Source organism: Sparus aurata, chromosome 14 (genome assembly GCF_900880675.1).
Source record: "Sparus aurata chromosome 14, fSpaAur1.1, whole genome shotgun sequence".
NCBI lineage: Eukaryota > Metazoa > Chordata > Actinopteri > Spariformes > Sparidae > Sparus > Sparus aurata.
This window is the reverse complement of record NC_044200.1, coordinates 5,203,405-5,222,031: the sequence shown is the minus strand read 5'-3', so window position 1 is coordinate 5,222,031 and position 18,627 is coordinate 5,203,405. Positions and strand designations below refer to the sequence as shown.

General features: G+C 42.2%; 2 protein-coding genes across 5 annotated transcripts; one reads left to right on the top strand and one right to left on the bottom strand.

Annotated features, from left to right (window-relative positions):
- The first annotated feature begins 497 nt into the window (after positions 1-497).
- On the top strand, positions 498-12,966 carry LOC115595354 (chloride anion exchanger-like). The gene is made up of 19 exons (XM_030439732.1): positions 498-764; positions 921-1,060; positions 4,200-4,310; positions 4,558-4,718; positions 4,831-4,995; positions 6,492-6,644; positions 6,946-7,028; positions 7,766-7,913; positions 8,195-8,308; positions 8,489-8,566; positions 8,745-8,840; positions 8,949-9,055; positions 9,830-9,899; positions 10,013-10,105; positions 10,193-10,288; positions 10,386-10,601; positions 11,532-11,586; positions 11,678-11,811; positions 12,645-12,966. Exons 1-19 carry the CDS (start codon positions 637-639, stop codon positions 12,663-12,665), a joined length of 2,169 nt encoding a protein of 722 aa, XP_030295592.1. The 5' UTR covers positions 498-636; the 3' UTR covers positions 12,666-12,966.
- A 610-nt stretch (positions 12,967-13,576) lies between these two features.
- On the bottom strand, positions 13,577-18,088 carry cbll1 (Cbl proto-oncogene-like 1, E3 ubiquitin protein ligase). Of its 4 annotated transcripts, none has more exons than XM_030439735.1 (6): positions 17,976-18,088; positions 16,733-16,897; positions 15,716-15,822; positions 15,400-15,483; positions 15,159-15,232; positions 13,577-14,923 (listed from the first exon to the last, which is right to left on the bottom strand). In XM_030439735.1, the coding sequence occupies exons 1-6, from the start codon at positions 17,986-17,988 to the stop codon at positions 13,906-13,908; spliced, it is 1,461 nt and encodes a 486-aa protein (XP_030295595.1). In that variant the 5' UTR covers positions 17,989-18,088; the 3' UTR covers positions 13,577-13,905. The 4 variants fall into 4 exon arrangements, with proteins under 4 accessions (XP_030295595.1, XP_030295597.1, XP_030295594.1 ...); XM_030439737.1 differs by having other exon boundaries at positions 16,751-16,897; XM_030439734.1 differs by lacking the exon at positions 17,976-18,088 and adding an exon at positions 17,649-17,927 and having other exon boundaries at positions 16,751-16,897.
- Positions 18,089-18,627: the final 539 nt, after the last annotated feature.

The following is an 18,627-nucleotide window of genomic DNA, read 5'->3' as shown; positions in this document are numbered from 1 at the left end:
AAATGGAGCTGGTAAAGGGAGCACCAAAACCTGCCTTAGCGGCCAATCATTGACTGATCATAGTCCCTTAGGCCGACAGAGGCCAGTGTGAAGACAGACAATACAGTAGGAATGTAGTTTTCTTGCTTGGTTTGGCTCCTGCCTCCCCTCTGGGTCAGCCAGATAATCCCTGCTCAGGCCTCCAGAGGTGGGCGCTGACTGATGCCCACTCCTTTTTCCACTCCTCTCCCGCTTTGCGCATCTCCTGTCCCTGCCTGAACCCGCTGCTCCAGGGCTAACACTTTATCTTTTAGATTAAAATTCTAACATTTAGCTCCTTCAATGCAAACACTGAAAACTCTGAATCTCAATATTTTACTCTCTCTTTCGCTCATCCACAAACACAGCTTAACGGTGGGAAACAATAAACATAATGGCATATAAACACAATGAATCATAAGTATGCATGTGTTAATGATTGAACAGAGTTAAGACATAGCAGACATAGTGATGGCATTGATGTCAGATCACAGATAAGATAAAGAGATGCACTGCACTGTGCGAGGTTGCGACAGACAAAGGTTCTTTTAGGGATCTTTCTCCAGAACCTTTCAGATTGTACTGGGATTAGACCCCTCAAACACCTTCGGCGTGAGGATGGCAACTTTGAGGAAACAATATGCGGTGGCCAGACCTGTGTACTCTGAGGACAGCTTTGCTGAAGATCATGAGAAAGTCCACAGGGTGCGCAAAACAATGCTTGACCACCTGAAAGAGTGTGTGACGTAAGTGAAGAGATCACTTTGTGGTCTTTTATTTTAATGTACAAAATAAGTGTCTGAAAGGGGTTCAATGAAATTGTGTCTCAGCTAAGTTCTTGAATGTTGCAAAAACTTGAGTAGACAAAGAGCATGAGCCTTTTTATTTTCCTTGAAATCCAGCTGTGATTCAACACGTGCCAAGAAGGCAGTGCTCTCCCTTCTGCCCATCATCGGCTGGATGAGGATCTACAGAGTTAAAGAGTGGCTGCTGGGTGATGTGGTGTCTGGAATCAGCACCGGACTGGTGGCCATTATGCAAGGTGAGGAGCAGGAAACAGAGGGCCTGAGTGCGAGGCTGAGGGGTCGAATTGTTTTTCGTACATCCAAAGCGACCAATGCGACTGGCTAACTTTATGAAGATATCGTGGCCGTAGTTCCATGAGAAAATTTTGGCACGGACCACAGGCTTATCCATGCATCTATCATCCAGACCACCTCTCGCGTTCACTGTAGTGATCGTCACAGGATTTGCATTGACAGAATACTGTCTAAGAAAGTAAAGAGGTGACTTAGAAACACTGCATATGAACTTGAAGGGATTTTCTGCACTGAATAGATATATAGATAGATCTTTATTGTCACTCACTGAGAGCAGCCTGTGATCTTCTTGGCGGTGGCGGTGACCCTCTGGAGTGCTTTCCTCTCTGCTGCTGTGCAGCTGACATACCACACACACACGCAGTATGTCAACACACTCTCTATTGAGCAGCGATAGAATGACACAAGCCGTTTTTGTGACAGATGGTTCTTTCTGAGGAGTCTCAGAGAGTAAAGTCTCTGCTGTGCCTTCTTGGTGGTCACTGAGGTGTCGCACTGCGCGACAGGTCCTCCTCAATCTGGATGCCCAGGAACCTGAAGTCAGAGACCCTCTCCACATAGTCCCCGCTGATGCACAGTGGCTGGATGCTTTCCATTTTCTTCCTTTGGAAGTCTGTAATCAGCCTCTTCGTCTTGGTGGTGTTAAGGACCAGGTTATTGTCCCTGCACCACCCAGTCAGCTGCTCCACCTCAGCCCTGTAGGCAGACTCACCACCCTCAGAAAGGAGTCCCACAACTGTGGTGTCATCTGCAAACTTAATTAATGCAGAAAATATGAGAGCAAAGACATACTATAGCATGTGTGTTCATTATGAGCCCCTACTGAAAATGACAAAAAGGTGCTAAACACAATATAAACTATTCATAAGTAATAACAATATCGAGACAATTGATTTTTTTATCATGTACTTTTTTGAAGGACATTTTATGCCATAAACTGTATACAGTATTTTAGCAATGCTGGCGGCATATCCAGTGGGTATATAAAAACAGATGCGGACATGGAAGCAGACAGACTCACAACAACAAGCTGAAGCCCAGTCGAAAGATCCCAAATCCCAAATGAGATCAAACAAAAAAGGCAGGTAACAAAAAGCTGATCCAGATAACTTAACCGTCAAACAAAAACAAAAACCTGAATGAACCATAAATCCGAGGGGAACAAATGCAGAACACATGGAGCAAAAAAACTCAGGAACACAGGATGAAGGCACGTTGACAACAGTGATTTTAGGATGAGAACTGATGTGTCTGGGCTTCCCTCTTCAAAGGTGTCGGCGTGTAGTTCGATAATAAAGGATACTGCGGAGGCAAGGCCGGGTGGAAAATAGAGCGATCTTTATTTAAACAAAATCTAATGCCTTGAGTCCGGGATCAGAAGCGGCCGCATTCTGATATTTTCAAATCTGTGGACAAAACAATGCCAAAATGCTTGTCCTCTGCTCCATCAAAACCTCAGCCTGTGCTCTTACAAGGTTTTTTCCAAATGCCACCCCCCGTTCCTTCTGTCAGGGCCTTTTGTACGAGTCTCTCCTCAAAGTCACCCACTTCTTCTGATTGGTTCCCTTGCCAAATTACTTAACAGAAGACAAAGGGGTTCTATCTGTGCTTAGTCATCTCTTATTATTTGGCATGCAGGTCAAACTTAGCTAAGCACTTAATCATCTGTTACCTTTGACCCTTACAGTTGGAAGCTACCTCCTGGATTTCTATTCACACAATGAAAATCAATTGGTCATGACTGAATTCAAACTAAGTGGGTCCGTCATGATTGAATCTAACTTAAGTAAGTCAGAATGTGTTGTCCTCCAGACACCTCAGAACTGAACAGACGAACCAACAAACACTAAGAGAACAACACAGGCTTGAATACAAACTGAGCTAACAAGTGGATGAGGGGCGGCTGGAGAGATAACGGGAGCCAGGCAGAGCTAACGAGACTGATGTGAGACAGGTGTGGGATCAATCAGTGTGGAGGAGCAAAGTAACACAGATCAGATTAGATGGATTAGATGGGCTTTATTTATCCCACAGCGGGGAAATTCACTTGTTACAACAGCTCAAGATGCAACAAGTACAGGAAAAAGGAAAGGGACAGAACAGGAGGGACCGAGGATGACAAAGTAACAACAAGACGCAGGAGGTTACAATTTCAAAATAAAACAGGAACTCAACCAACCAATAAATCCAAACCATGAGGGATTTGACAGTTTTGGTCAGCCAGTCTGTCTCTGAAATATCCCCAAACAACTATTGACATGACATTTGTTAAAAACGAGATAGGCTTATAATACTGTGGTTTATGACCATATACCTACAAATCTCGGCTCCGGGCTGGGCCGAGCTGAGCTGCATGTCGAAGTGTCCTTGAGCAAGATACTGAACCCCAAACTGCTCCTGTGAGGACCCTGTGATGAGCTGGCGACTTGTCCAGGGGGCACCCTGCCCTCGCCTGGAGGCGGCTGGGATTGGCTCCAGCAAACCCGCCACCCCATAAAAGGGATAAAGCGGTTACAGCCAATGGATGGATGTGGTAGAACACTGGTCGTTTACACTTTTTTGATAGTTTCATTCTTTTTTCAAGACATATTTGGAAAGTGGGGACGAGCGAGTACACCATCATCTCTTGTGTATTTCTGTCTGTTCAGCCGACTAAATTACCCGTACCTATGCTCTGGGTGGGGGGGGGGGGGGGGGGTGGGGGGGTGGGGGGGGGGGGGGGGGGGGTGGGGGGGGGGGGGTGGGGGGCTTATTGTGAAAATGGGTGGTGCTTAAACCAGAAGTGGGCAGGGCTAACATTAAATTGTTCATCTTAAATATTTATTTGAAAATTATTTACAGAACAGCCTCATGAAAACCTGAAACCATGATTTTACAATAAAGTTTTTTATAAATATGAATGGATACAATATTTTCCTTCATCACAAGTACAGATACTGACATATTCTATTCAGTTGATACTTGTACATAAAAGCACATTGTCTGTACCAGATACTAGTTTCAGTCAAGCGCAACCCTGATAAAAAAAAGTATCCATTAGGCTAAATCTTCCTTCTGTTGTTTTGTTGTGGTCTCTCTCAGGACTGGCCTTCTCTATGCTGGCCTCGCTGCCTCCGAGCTACGGCCTCTACACGGCTTTCTTCCCCATGCTAACATACTTCTTCCTTGGTTCTTCCAGACACATATCTATAGGTATGTCATGCAATGCTGAGTCACTATAATATATATACATATATATATATAATTTTTTACTTGACGTTCCGTTTGATGTAAATTCAACTATCACAATTTCGACATATTTTTCTTGTGTAAACCGTCTCCATAAACATATAGATGAAAGAGGCCTGTTTGGAATTTATGGACGTCAACACAAGAAGATTAGATTGGATATGATAAGGCTTAACAATCTTGCCACCCTTTCACACCCACCTTCATGTAGGCTCCTTCCCAGTCCTGAGCCTGATGATAGGTGCTGTGGTGACCCGTCTGGTCCCAGATGGCGGACCGTCCGCCAACTTCCCTGGCTTTGAGGGCCTGAACATGACCCAGCAGAGAGTCCTAGTGGCCTCCTCTGTGACCTTCCTCACAGGGATTTTCCAGGTAAATGTCCCAGTCTCCTTACCATATGGTATCATACCCTGCCATACCATGCAAGCGATTCTGCATGTTCCAACCAAGCTTCCTTTCTCTCTTTTTTTTTTGTCCCATGCAGCTTGCCATGGGTCTCCTGCAGGTGGGCTTTATTGTCATTTACCTGTCTGACACTCTGGTGTCCGGCTTCACCACTGCAGCTGCTGTCCACATCCTCGTGTCCCAGCTCAAGTTTGTATTAGGGCTGGTTGTCCCAGGCATCAGTGGACCACTCTCCATCATATATGTAAGTCCAGGATGGATCTGAAAGTCGCTATTGTCTGTGCATTTTTTTTAAATAAATGAAGTGATCTGAATGTAGAAAAGAAAATGAACAAACTTAAGTGAATGGAGCCAAAAAAGGTTCAGTCACACTGCCAATGTTGCGTTAAGCAGGACATTTCTAAGAGGATGAGTTTGGGCCTACATTTTGGAAATGTATTTAGACATTTTCTTGTCAAGAGTCGATAGAAGAAGATCGATACCACCTTTAAGAATATGTGGTAAATACTGTCTGCCAGTTAGTTTGCTTAGCTTAGCACAAGGATGGGAAACGGGAAAAAAGGTAGCCTGACTCTGTCTTAAGGTAACAAAATCCATCTACCTGTCAAGGATATGCTCTTAATTTAATGTTGAGGAGCCAAACGTGGACACCGTAAGTTGTAATAAACTTACTGGCGGTCGTGACAGATCGGGTCAGGGCGACGCATGGTGGCTAAAGGCAAAAACAAATAAAACAAGGAGAAATCCAAATAAAAGTTGGCCAAAAATCAACAAAATATAGAAGGCAACCAAGGTATACAAGGAACAAAGCGAGAACAGGAATCCAAGAAAAAAGTTGAGTAAAGACAGGGACATCAAGGCACATGACAAAACTAAAAGACAAAAAGTGACGCTAACCACTAACTTCACTTAAATTCACTAACATCTTGTTTGTTTAATCCGTGATTTTCATGCTAAGCTAAGCTAAGCTAACTGGTTGGTTTACTCAGGGCAAGAATGTGAATAAGCATATTCTATACTTCCCTAAACATTGATTTATTCCTGTTAAAGTAGGAAATTAAGCTTATGTTTTAGCACGCAAACTGTCACGGCATTTGTTTGCATCCTCTGAAAAAGCGTTTGTTGAGCAGTAGTTTCTCTCCTCAAGAAAGAGATGGTAACAATTTTTCATAGTGCAATCATAACAAGGTAGCTAGTTAGCTGTCGTCTTAAACCTTTTAATGGGCTGTTAACTCAAATCACAAGGGGCCATTTCAAACAAAATTCACTCCTTTGAACTGGGGTGTTGGCAAAGTGTCACTGTTATACAGTATATATCAAAATGCAGTTAAATCCAGACAATGTAACGTGGATGAGTTATAAGTTACTGATTTTTCTTTTCTTTTTTTCCTAAGCTTTGCAATATTTTTTTTCTTCCTGTCTTACCTCTTGACTTCAGCAACATTATAGAAGCCCACGGTTCTTTGGCATTGTCCACAGAGGTGTAACTCAACCAATGAGCTGGCTCTACAGCAGCAGCCTTAGTATTTCTGGGACAATTATTTCATGAGTAGTTCAGAAGAACATGAATTATTGTCAATCAGGGCTGGATATGCATACATTTACTTTTATTTTTGTGGCCTTTTTATGATTTCTTTCCCATCCTCATACAGATGGAGCTTTGCCTTACTTGAAGTGTGACATAAAACTTAATGTGACTTAATCATGCTCAGAGTAGTGCGTTTTGCTTCTTTTGCACAGACCCTCGAGAAGATCTTCGTCCAGATCACCTCCACCAACATCTGCGACCTGGTGATGTCCATTATCATCATGGTCATAGTGTTCATCGTGAAAGAGATGAATGACATGTACAAAGCCAAGCTGCCCGTTCCCATCCCCATAGAGGTTGTCATGGTGAGAGAAACCCTCCCGGAAGATATTCTTCCAGCACAGTTTTTCTTGCAAATCACGTAATGCTTTACACGACTACCATTTTCTTGAGTATAACACATTTAACGCCTTTGTTTTGCCAAAGTGTGTTTGGCAAAACACCAACACCATCAGTGTGTGGCGACGCGGTCAAAACCCTCGCTGGTTGTAGCCCTAAACCTGTGATTTGAGCAGTTTGTCATCAAGTGTTCGTTAAGAATCAAACCCAGATCAGATAACAGAGAAGATAACAAAGATAACCTTTATGTGTATCTTCTATTCACAGACTGTCATAGCTTGCGGGACCTCCTATGGCCTCAACTTCAAGGACAGATACGGTGTTGACATTGTTGGCAAAATGGTCAGCGGGTAAGTTTCAAGTTCTGCACGTATATCAGTAGACTGGCGCAGTGGCGTGCACAGATTTTTTGAAGGGCAGGGGCGAAAAGAAGGGCACTTTAGCGTGCGTTTTGGCTCCCAAGAGGGCACTTTAGCGTGCGTTTTGGCTCCCAAGAGGGCACTTTAGCCCGTGTTTTGGCTCCCAAGAGGGCAGTTTATCATGTTCTAACCAGCCAAGGGGGCAGTTTAGTGTGTTTTGCCAACCAAGAGGGCACTTTGGCACGCTTTTTTGGCTCTCAGGAGGGCACTTTAGCGCGCGTTTTGGCTCTCAGGAGGGCACTTTAGCGCGCGTTTTGGCTCTCAGGAGGGCACTTTAGTGCGCGTTTTTCAACAATTGGGCCACGAGGGGGGGGGCGACTGCCCCCCCTGCCCCCCCCTTGTGCACCTCTGCACCTCTGTTTTGTCAGGTAATTTCCATCCAGTGGTGGAAAAATACTACTTTACCCTGACCCTTCTTCAGTAAGGGACACTTACCCCAAGACACTTTAGACACTGCTGGAGTCAGACGCTAAAAAGGCTGGTTTAATCATTCATAGGGTCATATATTTTATGAGCGCATTATATGTTTTTTATGTAAGATCTTCAAGTTGAATAGAAGCACAACTGGCATACTCAAGAAAATTACGAAATATCCCAACATCTTACATAAGAAGGTGAAAATGAATCATGTCCTTTAAATGCACCAGTAAGACTCAGCCATCTTTCAGGTACGAGGCTCCCATCGCGCCTGATATGGATGTGTTCAAGGACAGCGCTGTGGAGGCCTTTCCTATAGCCATAGTGGGGTTTGCGGTTGCCTTCTCCGTGGCCAAAGTCTACTCTATCAAACATGATTACGCCATCGATGGAAATCAGGTGGGTTGACACAGTCAGCTCTGTCTGTCCTTGCCTGACTCGCATGGGAAAAAAAAAATTATCGGTTACTTATACAAAGGAAGGATGTAATTGAGGCTCCTCGTGATTTTGTTATGAAGATATAAAGTTGAATATAAACACTGAATATTGCTTTTTATTTGAAGGTTGGATGTGTATAAAAGCAGTTCAAACAGAGTCATATAAGTAAAAAAAAAAAAAAAAAAAAAGGTAACCTGTAAAATCAGAGAGGTAACTTGACTTTCCATCATTCTCCATCCCAGGAGCTTATTGCATTTGGGGTTAGCAACATATTTGGTGCAAGCTTCAGGTCGTTCGCAGCCAGCACGGCGCTCTCCAGGACGGCCGTGCAGGAGAGCTCAGGAGGCAGAACCCAGGTCAGACCAACAAAACCTCAACAATCGAGAGCATCCGGTTTCCTGGGTCACAAACTTTTACTAGATGCAGATATATTTTTTGTTTCAGAAAGGATTTATTGTAATATCACTTTACAATCTGGTTTCTATTACACCTGTGGCATGTTATGAAATGAAACATTAACTCACTTACACATGCAGATCGCAGGGCTGATCTCAGCCATGATGGCGATGATTGTGACTGTGGCACTTGGCTTCCTGCTGGAGCCGCTTCCAACGGTGAGACTCACCTCTGTGATGTAACGGCTCCTGCCAGGATGCTTACTTTCATTTTCTGGAGGGAGAGTGTTTGAAATGTTTCTGTCGTGTTGATTCACGTATGTTGTGCTTTACATCTTGTAGTCTTAAAGAAAGCTGTATTCCTTATACATATTCCTAATATTTATATTCACTCCAGTCTGTCTTGGGGGCACTGGTCATCGTCAACCTGAAGGGAATGCTGATGCAGTTCAGAGAAATCCCATACTTGTGGAGGCGGGACAAACCAGAATGTGTAGGTGTTCAAAATATCTTGAGTTTCACTGCCAAAGCTAAGATGCACTGTGTTTACTTGGCCCAGTATATTCTCCTTCCACGTTTGACCTCGGGTGTTTGTCTGCAGGTGGTGTGGGTGGGAACATGTCTGGGTGCCATCCTGCTGGGACTGGATATTGGTCTGGCGGTGGGCTTGGGGCTGGAGCTGCTCACTGTCATCTTCAGGGCTCAGTTGTAATTATACTTATATTTTATGACACCTGATGTAATATTCTTAAAGTGCATTCTTTGAGCATTCCTGGAGCCTCACAGCAAAAGAGGAGCAGCATTCTCCAAACAGAAAATGGCTCTATACAGCTTGTTCCAAGTCTCCTCTAGCCCAGAGATCCCAGACGGATTTGAAAATACATAATTTACACTCTTTCTTAAGCTAAAATGTTCACTATAGCTGCTCCAAGTGTTCCGAGGCCCATCAGAGGTGGGTGCACTGGAGCCATTGTATGTTTTTTTTTTCTTTTTTTTTCCTAAATCCAAATCAGTTTTCAGAATAATAAACGTGATACATTTTTTCCATGACAGAGACCTGATGCTTAATGTACTAAGAACATTGTCATTTAGTTCCTTACTTTTGATTGATGTTCCATTCTAGCGCCCCCTTCTGATAATATTAACTACATAGATTGACATGAAAATGAAACAAAAATGATATAGTCTGAAAAGCGTGAGTAATTTCTGCAGGATTTCCTCTCGGGCTGCATACTAGTCTAACAACCTTCCCCAGTATTGTAGGGCAGTCTGAGAGACAAAGCCCAGGACTAACCACGTCTTGATTATGGTGGCTACACAGCAAGGACACTTTCATTAATTGACCTCAAATAATGAAAGTGAGGGGGACTTTAATTTAGCTAGTATTTACACTTTAAAATATATTTTTAAAGATTGTAAAGAGTCAACCTTCTGATTTCCACAGACCAGTTATTCTGTTGAACCCTCCTCATTTATTTCCAGCCCTCGCTGTTCTGTCCTGGCTAACATCCCGGGGACCGACCTCTACAGGGATCGTAAAGATTACCTGAACGTGAGTATCTTCAGCCAAAAGAACCAAACATAACACAGCTGAATGGTTTTAGTTTGTGTCATCATAACCATTTTTGAATCACATTTGTTTCATTATGACGCTTTCCCCTTCAGATTGTCGAACCAACGGGAGTAAAGATCTTCAGGATACCGTCGCCTATCTTCTTCGCCAATATTGAGTTCTTCAAGGACAAGCTTGTAGAAGCTGTGCGTGCGACACATCTGTTTTGCTTCAGTTTGCTGTTCCCATAAAATAGATGTGCATGAGCATAATGCAAACACTTGGTTTTCCAGGTTGGGTTTAACCCTCTGAGGGTTTTGAGGAAAAGGAACAAAGCTTTCAGAAAGATCGAGAAACTGCTGCAGACGAACAGCGATGATATTACTGAGGTGAGACCTCAAATACACTATAAATGACTGCACCGGTGAGTGATTCAGAGTTTTTTGGCGAAACCCTCAAGCTGCCTTTCCTACATCTGTCAAACAGAAAGGCCTGAGGAATTTATTCAGCAAGCCGACTGATGACTCTGACATGAACATGAAGGATCTGCCCGCTGACCTCAAGGACCTTCCTTTCCGGGTGGATTGGAACGCTGAGCTTGCAGGGAACATTGGTGTTCCCAGAGTGGACATCCACAGCCTGATCCTGGACTTCTCTGCCGTCTCCTTCCTGGACATCTCCGCACTGAAGGGGCTCAAAATGGTAAGCCGTCACTCAGGGTGCTCCTACATACTGGAGTTGAATACATGCTTGTAGCAATGAAGCTGAGAATGTGACAGTGACTGGCAGGATATCACTGTTAAAAATCTGAGGCTTGTTAAAAGCATGTTATCCAATATCCAAAGGCACCATATTCAAGTTGCGTGATCAACAGTCCAAAAAACAAAAGGTATTCTGTTTGTTATCATAAAAGAGTAAGACAACCAACCAACATTACCATTTGGTAAGCTGGAACAGTAACATTTTTTATATTTTAGCCCAAAAAAACAAGCAAATAAAAACTGGATTATTCAAATCGTTAAGCATTTCTTTTAATAACCTTATTGATTCATTATTTCAGCATCAAATAAGGCTTCACACTTGTTGCTGTTTCACGAAAAAAAGCCTTCCAAAGAAAGATAAAAAATGCTAAACTTCAATAGCTTCTTTTTTTCTGATTTTGGTGATATCCTTCAGTACTGTGACATGTTCTGTTTAAGACTTCTCAAAAATCACTTGGCAATCTAATCTGTGCTAACATTCCCATGGATTTTGTGTTGCTGCAGTTTGGGGGTCTGTAGTTTATTCCTAAAATAATAATAACAAAAATTAGAAATGTAAAGTCCCCCTTCCACTGCAGCAGAACTTTCTAAGGAGACAGCTCCGAGACAGTTTTGAGAAGATCCATAGAAAAGGAAATTGAAAATATGAAATAAAAGTAAGAGTATGTTGAATACAACACTGTCATAGACAGGAAATCAGTAGGGGTTTACCTTTTGACAAATACCTTAACACAGGCTTGCCATCAGACAAAACCACCCTGCTGCTCTAAGGTGGTCAAATGAATAAAGAGACCAGCAGAAACATTCTTACAAAAGTGAGATTTTTCATTACAATAAAATACTCATATAAAACTGACTGTATTCTCTACAGGTACTCAAAGACTTCATCCGTATTGATGTGGATGTTTACATTGTTTCCTGTGATGGTGAGTTTCTTTGGTATAACTTTAAAAGCAGAACATCTCTAATGAAATACTGCCTGTGAAAACCCGTAACATGCCGCTCACGGGTTGACAGTGTACATCATTGAGAAACTACACAGCTGCATGTTCTTCGACGACGACGTTCAGACCTCCATCTTCTTCCCGACCCTCCATGATGCCATGCTGCATGTTCTGGGAAAACACAAGGGCAAAATTAAAGGCATGGTGGTAAGGAAAACTTCTTTCATTCTTTCTGCACTGTGTTTCCGTGTATAGTATTGGCCAAATATCGGCCAAGAGAAGCCTCAGTGTTCACAATGACCCACAGTACAAAAGTGTCATGAATCATGGGACTAAGAAATATCATAAGAAAGGTCATGTGGTCATTTTGATCAGAATCTCATTCCCTTGCCATAATCAGATTAGATGTATGGAAGATTTTAAATGCCTAAATAAAAACAATTAAAAAGACATAAAGTGAAATACAATTCACAATATAATATGTATTCCTTCAATGCATGCGTAATTAAATGATAATCGTGATAAAAGCGCTATTATTCAGCTTTCTGTTCAATAAAGACAGTATCTGATTAAAATGTTTTTGATTGTGACGTGAATTTTCCACGCCATATTGAAATGTAACCACAATACAGAAAACAATTAAGAATACATTTATAGTGTATTTATATCGTATAATATATTCAAAATTGTCCAGCAGAGGGCAGTAGAGACCATGATTATAGAACATATCTCTTGTACAGTTATGACTCTCATGCATTGCACATTAGGAAGCTGTTAGATCAGAATTTGATTGGAGTAGAATAAAATCCCCACGGAAACTTCTTGAAACAACATTTATAAGATGGGTATATCGGGGCCATTCATGTCTTCACACCAAAATAAAAATAACATTTAAGGGGGATCAAAATGATCAAAAATGATCAAAATCCATACAGCAGGAGCAGAGATATCACCTCATTTAAATCATGCATTCTTCTTCTTGTTCAAAACCTGGTACTTCACAGCTATTTCAACATCAACATTCTTCTTTTTTTTTGCAGTTAAAGGACACCCAACTCTAGAAAAGGCAGCTGTCTCCAGGAAGATTCCTTCAACAGAACCATTCAACCACAGATCACACAGAATTTCTGTTAATTAAACCACAACACAATATTTTGTATATTTAGATCTAAAATCGGAAAGACATCTTGAGTCTTGTTTCGAAATGCTTTTTGGTAAAAGTCTTTTAAAGTTCATCGTGTGAGCTTTATATTCAGTCTTTGTTGTCACAGGATTGTTACACTCTGCTGCAGTGCCCTTTTTCTTACTGTTGATAAATGCAATATTTTTTTAAAGATTAAATGACAAAATCATTAATGGTAACATATGGTGTGTTGCGTTCATTATGTCAATCAAATGCATCTTAAATACCTTGAATGTGTGGCATCTAGATGGTCAAAACCTGCCTTCTCTTATAGTATCTGCCGTAGTAAGATTTTCATTTTTAACTAGCTCCTGAACCCAAGCTATATTTATACAAGATCAACAAAGCTGGAAAAATGAAGGTGTGACTGGACAGCAAATACTGAGGGTGTATAATGAGAGACCAGAGAATAACTTAACATTGAAAGTTTGTACAGGATAAAATGACCCAAAGACAAACAGCAAGTATCATAATCCCTGATAAACAGGAAAAAAATGCCTTTTGTATTTACTACACCAAAATGGAGAAAAAATTTTTTTGTTGTTGTTGTGTTTAGGTTTCTGACATTGACACTGCAAATTGAGTAACAAAGAGACATGAATAGTAACACACATTTGGGTATTGCCAAGTGTCTTCCATTCTAAAATCCTGTGTTAATCACTAAAATTAAAATGTCTTCTTAAAAAGTTTTGGCGGTTTTAACACTAACTGTTGTTCTCCAGAACTACCAAGGCAAACAAATAGCTAGTTATCATTCATCAATCAAGTTAAACAAAGATGAGATGCAACTCGGCTGTTAAAAATTTATTGAGACATAGTTGGCGTCTTTCAATGTGCAGTACATATGCATGAAATCAGCTGACATATATACAGAAATATTTACCATACGCTATTAAAAAAAAAAAGGGACATTCCTGCTCTTTACCAAGTCTATTGTATGTTCAGCAGGAGGTTTAGAACACATAACTAAAATGTGCAGCACATACACATTTGCTTTGGGGCAGTTTTATCAAAATGAAAGTCCTACATCCTGTAACCCTGAGGTTTACTATCACATTATGCAGACAAGTGGTGTGGAACAGAATGACTGACTGTTGCTCATTCATTCAGTTGGCAGTTTACTGGTAATAAGGCCTGTAGCGGCCCTGATCTGGGTGGTGTGGTCCAGGCATCTGACCCTGGGGAGGAGGACCTTGCATTCGTGGCGGCGGGGGCCCTCTCGGAGCAGGCCACATCCCAGGACTGAGCCCTCCTGGCTGGCTGAACGGGGGACTAAGTGTGCCTTGGTCTTCAGGGAACTGCTGCATGGAGTTCGGGTTGTAATGATGAGGTGGTGGCGCATTGACAGGGGGGCCACTGTGTTGTGGTGGAGGTCCTGGAGGCGGATGGTTCATATAGGGGGGCATCTGGCCCATGATGTGCCCTGGTGGTGGAGTGATGGGTGGGGGAGCTGTGGACATGGGGGGAGGCGGGGCCTGGTTGTAGACCATGTGTGGTGTCCCAGAGCCCTGGGGAGGATGCTGCATGGGGTGGCTGATAGGAGGCGGCGGTGGAGGTGGGGGGCCAAAGTGCTGCTGCGGTGGTGCCATCATGTGGTGAGAGTGGGACACTACAGGTGGCTGGCCAGGATACTCCCCAGGGTGGTGGTGGGGGGGCTGACCTGGACCTGGCCCACCAGAGTGGGACTCCCGAGACGAAGAGGAGTCATCTTGGATGGGCACCGTGATGAGATTGCTGTGTTTACGGGTGGTTACTGTGGCAATGCGGAATGTCTCAGGGCCAAGAGCGGAAGTCGGCGGCGGGGCTTCGTGACCGGAGGGTGGGGGTGGCTGACTATAGGGGTCGTGATTGCTGTGCTGAAGTGGGTTGGGGAGGTGAACATGGTTCTTGGGTAAGTGAGGTGGAGGCACACGGAACCGGTCAGGAACATCGGATGCAGGGGGCAGGTGAACGGGCTCCTGGCGGCCAGTGGAAGACTTGGCTTGCCTCATGTGGCGGTGGTTGACATGGGCCTGCAGATCACGCTGGGACAGGTAGGTGCGCTTGCATCCCGGCACAACACTGCACATGTAAAGAGATCCACGCTGGCACTGCTCGATGCGCTGCACCGGGTCTGTGCAGTTGTATATGGTGAGGCTAAAAACACAGGAACAAAGGTTTAGAGACACACAGCAGTAACAAAAACATCTGAGGAGCCACTTCACAAAATGCTACATATTTTATTATGCAAAAAAACAAAAATGCCCACTTTGGGTTTGATGAATATTTAAAAAAAGACTTAATCTTGTACTAGTAATTTAGGCTGTTAAAGCTATGACAATTTCAATATTCAACACAACACCTTTAATCAGTTAAAATGTTGAGAGCTCACCCAGGGCACATTTTTTCTCCTTTCTTCTCATGAAGAAAAGCACAGTCGTAGCAGAAAACATGTTTGCATGGGATCTAGAGAGTTAGGAGAAGTAGTAATCAAAGTTACGTATGAACATTTTCTCTTTGGCTGCCTGCAGAGAAAGGTCAGTTCAAAAAATCATATTAGCACAACATATTAATAATCCTAAATTTTGATACCTAAAGGGGGGAATCAGTACATATTATATACAAATACATACCATCCGTCCATATAGCTGGATAGGAAGACCACATTTATCACAAAAGTGAATTGGTACTTCATCCCGTTCTCCAATCAAGTTTAACTGTTGAAAAAAAGCACCAAAAAAGTTAACTACCATTAGAACACACTTCTATACTTGTATTACTTAATATGGTGCTATGATAATTGATGAGTCAGACTTTTCTGAATGTCTGGCGGAGAGATATCCTGCACTGTGTGCCAGATATCAGTGAGGAAGCGAGTGTTTGTCATTAATATCCATCTGAAACACTGCAAGCCCTGTTGAGTGGTTTCACTCCCTGCATCTGATGTACCTTGTAATCCCAGAACAGCGGCTGGGGGAATCTCCTCTGACTGCCAAACACATCACCAGATTTAGCACCACAGTCGAACCGCTCCTCCTGCTTGAAGCCAAAGTTATCTGTCACACATAAAAGACAAGTATTAATAATGCAGTCGCAAAAACTGAGATGGCTTTAAAACCCAGATTAGTGGCAATTAAGAAGTCCAATTAAATTCTCTTTGAAGTAGTGCCCAAGGCCTTCAATAGGGCTGGGACCTGTTGTCAATTTATCGATAATGAGTAGCTCAATTTTAAGAATCAAAATGATTTAATACGCAAAAAATGATCTGTATGTTTAAGTGACACACAACAGATTAAGGGGTACAGTCTAAAGTCAATTATGGTCAACAGGAGCCATTCACTCTATCAATCTGTCATAATCATAACTAATACTTCAAATCCCCATTTATATTTTGAATGACACATTTGACAGCATCCCAATCATAGTCATTGAGCAATCGAGTTTTTAAAAAATATTCTTTTTTTTTTGTAAGACTTTAAGTATTTCACTGCAGGAAAAATGGCCCTTGCATAAAACTGTGCTGTATATGCAGTAAAAAGATACAAATAGTTCTGAAATTGGTGCTACATAAGCAGAGAAGACAGGGTAAAAGGGGTTGAAATATACTAAAAAAAGGTAGTTAATCTACAACAACCACAATGCACTGCGCTTAGATGGACCAATATACACTGATGCTGATGGGTGTAAGTTGAGTGACGCCTGGTTTAGGCTCAGAGTATGTTTTGAACATTTTCCAGATAATGCATCTTGAATAGGTTTTGCTTGGTGCAGGCAAAATAGAGAATTGTTTGACATTGTTCATTTGCATATACGACCAACATTGTAGAGGTACAATGCTGGTTGAAAATCCAGTAAGTTCCCATAATCTTAAAATATCATCATGTTTGAATCCCAATTAGAGTGCTTTCTTTAAGGGTCCTTAAAGCGCAGTGCTAAGAGGCATGGTGCACTGCAGACTGTGCCTACCATCTTCGCCAGCCTCACTTTTAGATGGCCTGCTGCTCGGTCTCTGAGCGCGGGGCTGAGGTTTGCTCCTTAGGGGCTGCTTGGATATGAGCTTGATGGGGATTCGTCTGCGAACATCTGGGCCACCCAAACTCCCAGAGCCGTCGCTTCCTTGAAGATCATTGTCTGTTGGGAACAAAGGCAATGTAGAAAAACCCACTGTGCTTTTACGGGTCTACAGTACTGGTAGTCAAAAACACCTAAATGCTTTCAAATTAATATTGCGCAAAACTATACAAGGAGATGCCAGCACGTTGCTGAGCCCTTTCGATAAAGTTTTTCAAATGATGACTTAGATTACCAGTAGAAATGGTCAAACTCGATTGAATCTGTGGTGTCTTGTGTTGTTTGTTGTAAAAATGACTGGAACGTAGCCTTATATGGAAACAGACCAACATTTAGACAGACGATGCTCGTTGCTAGGATGTGCACTGTGACAGGGCATGTAATAGTGCCCCCTGTTCTGTCAACAGTGGTTAAATCACATCATAGATCATCAGCTCCTTATTTTTGCTGGAAATGTTACAGAGGGGATACGTTAAGAAAATATTCACTGACGGTTGTGGTAGCCAAGAAAGATACATTCAAAGTTGGTAACGTCTGACAACTTTGGATGACCAGTGAGCTTAAAGTTGTCAAATCGAAAGTCACCCGTCATCTTAGCAGTCAGGCTTTGAAGACTACAAGCAAAAATACTAAGAGAAACTCATACAGTTCAGCAACTGTTAAGAATGAAGGCCGTCAGTTCTTCAAGCATTAAGAATATCTTAACTAGCTTAGTTAGCACTGTGCTAACGTTTATCATGTTGCTAGCTAGCATTCGCGCCCCAACTGAGGCCAGTCACGCCTCCTAACAAGTGGAAAATATCATGTTTACCATTTAATATCGCGACTGAGGAAACTCCTTTGCCACACTGCATGCGAAGTTGTAGATTTAATTTGAACTTAACGTTAACTTTTGGTGAGCACAAGTGCTCTAACGTTACTCAGTCGCTCGCCTGTTTTTAGCTAACAGAAGCCGAGACCATGTTAGCTTTGACGGTGTTGTTCGGGATTACAGGGTGCCCTAGCCAACCCGTCTCCTGACAAGATGATGTGCTGTTCTCTGAAAAGGCTGGTCCAACAACCGCCGGAACTTCGTGGTGAATATTATATCACATAAAAGAAGTTTGCTGATGTCGGCCCGACAGGGGAATTTGCTTACCGCTTTGGTCCATGATCCAACGAGTGAACACAATGCATTGTGGGAAAAATGAGGTAAAGAGAGAGGAAAGGAAAGAAGAGAGGAAGGAAGTAAATACATGGGGAGAAGGGCGATGAGGGTGTGAGTGAATAAAAAAGTTAAGTAAAAAGAAAAAATAATGGAAACATCAAAAGATTTCAGAATAAGAGGTAATTTGTCAATCATTGCTACTAAAATATGTAATAGTTTAGGGTCAGTTAGGCGTACTATTTACAGGTTCTGCTGGTAATAAATTACTTTTCAAAAGAATGAAAACTCAAACTTGACTTTTTAACAGTGTTATGAGTGGAAGGAGTTTTTATGCATTAATGATTGGTTTCATAATACTAACAATTTTTCCGGCGTGGATCAAAAATGGGCTATTGTAATAAATCACTTTGAACTCTGATATAGGCCTATGAAGCAAGACCAAAGAGTTTATATTTTATATGCAATTTAATTCTTAAATGTGACAATTAATCACTTTCAAATACTTTCAAATATTTTATTTTGAAAACCATCGTTCTGAGTTTAGGTGGTCAGAATGTCCCTCCTTGAATCTTCCAACAGATCAAGTTGTGCAATTAAAAAAAAAAATTGTCACCATTCACAAAGTTGAAAAAGCTGCTCAGTT

Bases quoted from the DNA above. Each gene is read 5' to 3' on its own strand.
- LOC115595354 (XM_030439732.1), top strand. From the start codon at position 637: ATGGCAACTTTGAGGAAACAATATGCGGTGGCCAGACCTGTGTACTCT. The intron at 8,309-8,488 runs GTCAGACCAACA...TTACACATGCAG, and splicing joins GCTCAGGAGGCAGAACCCAG to ATCGCAGGGCTGATCTCAGC. The intron at 10,602-11,531 runs GTAAGCCGTCAC...TATTCTCTACAG, and splicing joins CACTGAAGGGGCTCAAAATG to GTACTCAAAGACTTCATCCG.
- cbll1 (XM_030439733.1), bottom strand. From the start codon at position 17,691: ATGCAGTGTGGCAAAGGAGTTTCCTCAGTCGCGATATTAAATG. The intron at 15,484-15,715 runs GTACATCAGATG...TTTTTTCAACAG, and splicing joins CGCTGTTCTGGGATTACAAG to TTAAACTTGATTGGAGAACG. The intron at 15,233-15,399 runs GTATGTATTTGT...CTAACTCTCTAG, and splicing joins TCCAGCTATATGGACGGATG to ATCCCATGCAAACATGTTTT.